The sequence below is a fragment of the Petaurus breviceps genome, unplaced genomic scaffold, assembly GCF_028583685.1.
Source record: "Petaurus breviceps papuanus isolate PSGF00001 unplaced genomic scaffold, PetGlider_PUasm1.0 189, whole genome shotgun sequence".
NCBI classification, from domain to species: Eukaryota; Metazoa; Chordata; class Mammalia; order Diprotodontia; family Petauridae; genus Petaurus; species Petaurus breviceps.
In genome coordinates, this window is record NW_027185809.1 from 26,280,371 (window position 1) to 26,289,121 (window position 8,751).

At 37.2% G+C, this 8,751-nt stretch overlaps 1 protein-coding gene across 1 annotated transcript in view; it reads right to left on the bottom strand.

The window, feature by feature from the left end:
* Window positions 1–8,751, bottom strand: part of MAP3K9 (mitogen-activated protein kinase kinase kinase 9) — a 129,118-nt gene that overhangs the window by 111,243 nt on the left and 9,124 nt on the right. The window contains exon 2 of the mRNA XM_069091738.1: window positions 2,944–3,357. Within this exon, the coding sequence (XP_068947839.1) occupies window positions 2,944–3,357 (414 nt within the window). The remainder of the gene's footprint in view (window positions 1–2,943; window positions 3,358–8,751) is intronic.

Genomic DNA, 8,751 nt, shown 5'->3' on the forward strand with positions numbered 1-8,751 from the left:
ACCTACACTTTGAAACAAGTCATTAAGAGACTTAAGATAGATAATTCCATAGATACAGGTGAAACTAGAGTCCTAGTGGTATGTGTATATACCATTAGAAAAATTCGTCTGAGCCCAAGACTGTGGACTCTAATCCCCACTCATTTTTCTGAACCTTTCCACCTCTTTATACAGATCTCAGAGGCTAAATTAAGATATCCTATAGTTGCAGAACAGTATGCAAAGCACATTGTACTATCAGCAAATAGCAAGAGGTTTTTTTTATGATGATGCTAAAGGAAGCAGAGGGAAGGCCATCACTTTTAGTAAATCTGTATAAAGTATGCATATTTACCAACAACTTCCTCTAAACCTTCCCAAAACACATACTTAACCCCTAATCACTTTGGCAGTTGGAATAAGCATGATCCCTGAAGGGATGCCCCAAATGACATTGACAAGAGCCTGGCAGATCTTAGCAGCCTACAAAACTGAAGGAAAGAAATCAATTTTGGTCTACAAAGACCAAAGAAGATTTTCCCTAGGTAAGGGAAAAAAAAATTATAGATGAACCTATACTTTCTAAAAGAGTAACACAACCAAGTACAGCTTGGCATGATACTGATGGCTTCTTTCAAAATTCCATACTGAATTATGAGATAAAAGCCTAATTCCTGCCCACTCACCAAAGCCACTAAATGCCCCCAACTCACAGACAAGACTTATGATTTCCAACAACAACCCTGACTGTGGAGTCTTGTGGGCTTTGACATTACTAATCAGTCAGATAAATAAAACTAAATGAAATTTTCAAAAATCTAAGTGACATCTTTTAAAAAATCAATTCAGCAGGACTTATTAAACAATGCCCGGAATCTCTGCCCACTATTATATTACACTGCAGTTCAACTTCTCTGAAGTTTAATGTCTTCTCAAATGGCAACTCTCAGATTCATCAGGATAAAGTGAGAATTTTAGCTCTAAGTGTGAGAAGTCTCCTGGATGAAAGAAAGACAGCAGGATTCTCACAGTAGCCCAAGAAGAATGGAACCACCCACAAGGTGATTTCATCTTTACAATAGACTAGGTTCCTAAGCATAAATCTCATAATAATTATACCTTATATTTATAGCTTCCAATTATGCCTTAATTCCAAAGATCTTGAAACATCCAATGGGCAAATTCTTAATTATTAACTTTTTATTTTTATTTTTATATTTTTTTTTTTGCTTTTTGGAGGGCAATTGGGGATAAGTGACTTGCCCAAAGTCACAAGGCTAGTAAATGTGTCAAGTGTCTGAGGCCAGATTTGAACTCAGGTCCTCCTGACTCCAGGGCCGGTGCTCTATTCACTGCGCCACCTAGCTGCCCCAATTCTTAATTATTAAAATCCCCTTGGGAAGCACATATCTTTTAAATAGGGCAACTGAGGCACAAGGAATTTAGAGGACAAGGGTGAAAGAGAATAAAAATTTTAAAACTCAGTTCTGCCATCATATATAACACTGATAACTACAGGTGCCAGACAGAAATCTCTCTTCTTATCTCATCTGAAAACAAGGCCATTATATGTCAGGGCTTTGTAGAAAGATCTCTGTGGCAATTTTCAATTGATCTCCCAAGAATTTCAAAAATGTAGTTTCTCAGGTAACTCCAAAGAAGTATAAAGAAACCACTGGCATCCTGACAGAAAAGAAAGGAAAACTCTTTTTATTGCACATGAATTAAATTACTGCTTCATCTAATTTCACTAATTTTCATATTTCTGATATTGTTGGGGAAGAAAGTATCTCAACAATGCCAATACTGACAGGAAATAAATCTACTAAAATGATTTTTAGGCAGTCAAATTCTGATATAATCAAAGCAGTTGGATCCTAAAGAGGAAAACTGCTAGGGTCATCTCTCTGAAAAATTAACTCAACTCCCTCTTGACGAGGGAAACACATCTTAGTTTTTCCCTCTGTGTTGCATGGTGTAGTGGAATCAGAAAGATCCTGGTTCAAATATCACCTCAAAACTGTAATAGACAAGCAGCACTGGGTAAATCACTTACCCTTCTTGGCCTCAGTTCCTCATCTATAAATGAGGAGTTTGAGCTAGATGTCTTCCATGGTCCTTTTCAACTTTTAAGCTATAATCCAATGATCCCACAGATTCAGTCTGGAGACATCTACCTTCCAGTATTGTTGTGAGGAAAGTGTTATATATAAATAAGTTTGAGTACAGAAGGCATAAACCCTAACAGAAGGGTATTCCCAATCTTGAATTCATCTAGCCAGGACCCGAAGGGAAAGAGTGACATGTTTTAGAATCTCACCAAAAATTCAATACCAGCTACATGCGATTCACCATTTAAGTAAAAAATAACACTCATTCTGCTGTTTCAATGTATGAATTCTGATTGTCTTACAAAGTTACAGTATCTTTGGTTTATCTGCTAGATACTTACCGGGTAGTTATGACAATACATAGTATCTGTAGGCTACCTAAAATTGTCCCCAGTATGCATTACTGGACAGTTCAACTTCCTTAAAGTTACAAACACATAAGAATGTATTCATTCAATCAGCATTAATTAAATGCCTATTATATTCAAAGCACCATGCTAGGTTCTAGGTGGTTTAGATAAAGTGCCTACTCCCTATTGGGAAGTATGTAAACAAATTCACAAATGTCTATTTTAAATAATGATCCACAGAAAAAGAAATCTAAAGTAGCAAAGAGAATTTGATAATACCATAGGCATAACACAATATAATTACCAAATACCAATCGTGCATGGTATTTGCTCCATTTCCATATGTGCTCTATTCTTCCCTGGTACCCAAATCACCCCACACCCACTCAGATAGGCTGTTTTCTGCATGTAATTTCATCACAAATATATTCAGAACCCATCATAGCCATGGCTATCATTTGGCTCCATGCACTTCCTTCCACCCACCCTTCTGCCAGACTCACTGTTGCTAGATTTGAGGTCCCGATGGATGATGGGGACAATCGCTTCATCATGTAGGTAGTTCATACCCCTGGCAATCTGCACAGCCCAGTTCACCAGTATGTCAGGAGGAATCCTTTTCCCTGATAACACTCGATTTAAGGACCCTCCACGTGCAAATTCCATGATCAAACACAGATTGGGTTCTTTCAGGCACACCCCTCTCAGAGCAATGATATTAGGGTGCTTTAACATAGCAAAGAGTTTTGCTTCCTGACGAACATTCTCTATTGTCTGGCTGATGTCCTCATCAGGGTCATGGCGGGCAGCTTTCACAGCGACTTCTTCTCCAGCCCAAAAAGCTCGATACACCTTTCCAAAACCCCCAATGCCAATGATCTCTTCAAGGGTCAGCTCCACAAAGTCAATCTCTAATACTGAACAAGGAAAAGAGAGAGACAGAGGCATGAAGTCAAAATCATTCTTGAATGTCATTTAAACATCAATACACAGAGAGACCACTGATTTTAATCATGGAAATACAATATGGAGATTTTTACTGTGGTTGGCCATTTCAACAAAGATCTATGAAGACAAACAAGAAGGGCAACTCTAAAATTTGATCCAAGAAATCACATGCCAGCAATAACCTGTGTTACTAGTGCCATCTATTCTATACCGCCCTAGACTTCACAAGAACCACATTTTGCACCGATTCTCCTTTAAAAACACAGTTTCTTTCTGAGACCATGACATTATCAGCTTCACTTAGGATGAATTAAAATGGTTATGCAGAGTTGACAGCATGAACTAAAATTAGTGATTTCCATATAAGCTCTACCCTCAAAGTGAGATCTTTTTAAAGGGAAAAAACACATAGTAATTACACATAAAGGATGCACTCAGGCTTCAAACAAGACAAATTGGGGGTGTGGAAGGGAGGAGCAAGAATATAGCTTATATTCAATAAAAACCAACAAACCTTTATTAATCACTTGCCAAATGATGTACTCCATGCTAGGGATATAGCAAATTTAAAAAATCACTCCTGCCCTTAAGGAGATTATTTTCTACTAGGGGGAAGGGAAAAGGAAGGAATACTACATGTAAACAGATGTATATACCTGATTATTTTAGAAGGAGAGAGTACTAACAGCTAAGAGATGATGCATAAGCTGTGCCTTGATGAAGCTAGGGATACTAAGATGGGGAGGAACAAGGAGTGATAGTCTGTGCAAAGAAACAAAGGTGGGGGGATATAATGCTGAGTTTGGGGAATAACATGTAGGTCATTTTGCTGAAATATAAACTGTATGAATGGAAATAATGCATAATATGCCTGAAAAGGAAAGGTAGAGTCTTATTATGAAGACTTTTAAATGTCAAGCTGAAGAATGAGAGTACAGTATTTTTCATGTTCTTTAATTTTTTGTGAGTATTTTTTGTCTGTCTTTTTTCACAACACAACTAACATGGAAATATGTTTTGCATGATTGCACATGCATAACCTATATCAAACTGCTTACCATCTCAGGGAGAGGGGAGGTGAGGGAAGGAGGGAAAAAATGTGGAACTCAAAATTTAAAAAAAAAGAATGTCAAAAATTATCTTTACATGTAATTGGGAAAAATTTAAATATTATTTTCTCAACAAATGTCAAGCTGGGAGGTTTATTTTTATGCTAGAGACAATAGAAAGTTAGTATACAGGTAACTGACATGGTCAGACATGAGTTTTAGAAAGACCACAAGAAAGAATGAAAGCCCAGGAGACAACTAGGAAGTTGTTTGTAATAGTTCCCTAGAGTGGCAATGAGGGCCTAAGCTATCATGATATCTCAGAAACAGATGTGATATGCTTTTGTGAAAGTAGGACTGGCAAAATTTGACAATTAGACATTAAGGATAAAAAGAGGGAAGAGCTGAGGAAAACTCTGAGGCATTTGAAAGGATAGTAGTGTCCTCAACACAAATAGGGAAATCTGGAAAAGAAATGAGTCTGAGGTGGTGTGGGGGAATGGAGAGGTAATAGTGATCAGATCTATGACTTCGTTGATATAGGAAAATCTCAAAAGAGGACATTCCCTCTACCAATGCAGATCTTCAATTTGTAGTCTTAGAGTTGATTCTATTATTAAAAAGTTAAATGACTTGACCAGGGACACACAGGCATTATGTGTCAGAAGCAGGACTGAATCTAAGAGTTTCTGAATCCAAGACAAGCTCTTTATCCACTACATTGAAAGGGAAGTAATAGAGTTCTGTTTAAGATATATTGAGTTTCAAATCACTCAATATTATCAATAAGCATTTTGTAGGCACTAGAAATATGAAGTCAAAAGCAAAGCAATCTCTGCCCTCAAGGAGTTTATATTTTATCAAGGGAAACAACATGCACATATAAATAAATGCATACAAAAATAAAAGTATTAGGAGGAAGTACCAACACCTGATGGGGAGGGAAGGAATCAGGAAAAACTTCTTAGTGTTTATATTTGAGAAGACCATTAAAGGAAACCAAGTGTTTTCTAAGAGGAGAAGAGGGAGGGCACTCACATAGGGGAGGTATAGTTAAAAACATCCCATCAGATTTTCTCAGCCAGAATGTAAGGGTCTTTCTTTCTAACCAAATCTTTTTTTTTTTTTTGCTATATGAATTAATATCTGATGCCTACTGGTAATCATAGAGTCATGGGCTTCCCCATGAAAAAGAGGGTCATTTGTCAATCTAACCAAGATGAATGGCAAACAGAAAAAATAACCATAAGTAATACCGTGTTTCCCCGATAATAAGACACGGTCTTATTAAATTTTTGGACAGAAAAACACCAGAGGGCTTATTTTCAGGGGAGGGCTTATTTTAATGAACATTGACAGCAATTTTAATAAACAGGTAAATGTGAACAAAAAAATGTACCTTTATTCAATAAGCAAATCACTGGAGAAGGGGTGGGGGTACAGTACATACAGAGGGTACCGTAAAGTAGCATGTAGCGCAGGGGATCACCTTCACTACAGTAGCAATCTCAATAGGGCTTATTTTTGGGGGAGGGCTTATTTTAGAGGTATCTTACACAGTAAGGGGAGGGCTTATTTTCGGGATAGGTCTTATTATTGGGGAAACACGGTAGAATGATGATGATGATGAGGTGGAGAAGGAGAAGGAGAATGGTGATGATGATGACACATTTCCAGCGATTTAATCTTTACAAAACATGGGAGATAACACCTGAGCAATGTCTTGAAGAAGCTATGGATTCTAAGATGGGGAGGCAAGGAGAGAGGGCCTACCTACTTTATTTCATTTGAGTCTCACTTTATACAAGTCCTTGTAAAACAGTGCACTCATTCTGTCTCCATCTCTGTCTCTGCCTCTCTCTCATCACACATCTATCTGCATTCGTATATACATAAATATAAATATGTGCATATGCACATATATATGTACATACAAGTGTATACATACAAATACACATATACATGCACACACACACACACACACACACACATATATATATATATATATATATATATATATATATATATATATATATCCTAAGAGCCTCTGATGGCTTTTAAATCTAGCTCATGTTCCTCTATAGTAGGTTTGTGGACAATCAAATGAATGGTATCAGCATAATTTTCTTGCTCTGGTGCTGCCTAGGCAGTTCTTCTCTCTTGGTGAGTGGCTGATGTGGCTATTTGCCAATGCTGCAAAGCAATGTTCTTACAGAGCTAGAAGTCACAGGGACCAATTAAAACCTTAATGCACCATCTTACACATATTACATAGCATTCATGTCTTAAGAGAATCACTACAAGGAACTAGAATAATACAAATGACCTTCTACTTAATTATAAGAAGTCCTGACTTATTGCTTGCCCTTGCAGAGTTGAATTTGTTAATTTTGTGGTACCCAGGATAATTGATGATATTATAGAATTAGGACTGGAAGGGACGTGGCATAGTGAATAGCGCACAAGATTTGGAACCAGGAACAAAAACCTGATTTCAAATTTAAATAAGTTACTAGCTGAGGGATCCTAGGCAAGTTACCAAATCTCTCCTTATCAATAAATTGGGCATAATAATAGTACCTGCCTCACAGTACTCCTAAGGAGATCAAATAAGAGGCAGCATGGCATTATAGATAGTCAGGAAAACCTTTCCTAATTGTGTGACCATGGACAAATCACTTAATTTCTCAGGCTGAATATTCTCATCAGTAAAATGGGAATAACACCTGTAATACCTAACTTACGGAGTTGTTGTGAGGTTCAATGAAACTGTATAAAATACTTTGCAATCTGATATATGTATATATGCAAATATATACATATACAAACAAACATAAATCACATGTATTGTTAAAATCACCACCATTATCTTCTTCTCCACAGTAACATGATTAGATCTAAAAAAGATTTATAAATAAATGCTGGCACAAAAAAAAAAACTCACATAGAAAAATCTGGGGTGAGAGTCACATTTGCCATGTACCACACAGAAAGTTGAGGGTTAAGAAAAGAATAATGGGGAGGGGGCGGCTAGGTGACACAGTGAATAAGAGCACCGACCTGGAGTCAGGAGGACCTGAGTTCAAATCTGACCTCAGACATTTAACACAATAAAAAACTAGCTTGTGACCTCGGGCAAGTCCCTTAACTCCAACTGCCCTCCAAAAAGCTAAAAAGAAAAGAATAATAGGGACAGGTAGGTGGCGCCGTGAATACAGCACTGGCCCTGAAGTCAGGAGGACCTGAGTTCAAACTTGACCTCAGACACTTAACACTTACTAGTTGTGCATCGCTTACAGTTTATAAAACACCATCAGGATAGTGGAAAGAACATTGTATTTGGAATCAGAAAACCTGGGTTGGAGTCCTAACTCTGATGCTAAACACCTTGGGGAACCTGAGGGAGTCACTTGACATTTCTCAGTCTCAGTTTCCTCGGAAATAAAATAAGTGAATTAGGCTAGATGATCTTACAGGTCCCTTCAAGTTATAAATCTATGATCTTATTAATCATCCTAGAGGCTTACTATATTAGAAAATTAGTGAATCAAACTCCACAAGGACAACCGATAAATAGATTAAGACTTATAAAAGTAAATGCAAAGATCAGATACAAAATCTCTTGAAATAAAAAATTTTAAGATAAAATTCAGAATTATTCCTAGACCACTTAAGAGATGACCTATATACCTACATTATTCCCTTCTGGTCCATCTGTTAGTGAGGCCTTTAGTGTTCAGCTGGGATCATCTTCTCTTTTGGTGCAATTGCTGATGATTTTCAAAGATTGTTTATAAATCATCTTCCCTTGTTTAAAGTATAGCTCTCATTCCCTACCATTGCCTTTCTTTCATCTTAATTTTGTCATACAATTGGCAGTTTACGCAAAAACTACTCTTAAAATAAAGTTGGGTGACATTTTCTGCATTTAGCAAAGATAGCATGCCTTGTCCAAAAAAGAGAAGAATGCTTAAAAGTCCCCATTCTTATTTAAAAGAAAAAAAGGAAGGCACCTATTGACCTTTTCTTAATCCTCAGCTGACCACACACATTACAAATTCATGCTATCTAACTTGAATTAGCCCTCACTGCAGAAAGACAGTCCTTTTATTCCTTCCTAATTGAACCCCTATCTCACTCCCACAGAAGTTATTTCAAGCCTTCTCTATACTCCTCAGTCCCACACCTATCCTTGCTCCTTCTCTCTGCTGAGGACTATGACTCTTTACTTTACCAATCTATATGGCCATTCTACTTGAGTTTCATCTCCTCAAAACTCTTTGATACCATCCCCTACTCTCTCCTCCTTTCCCC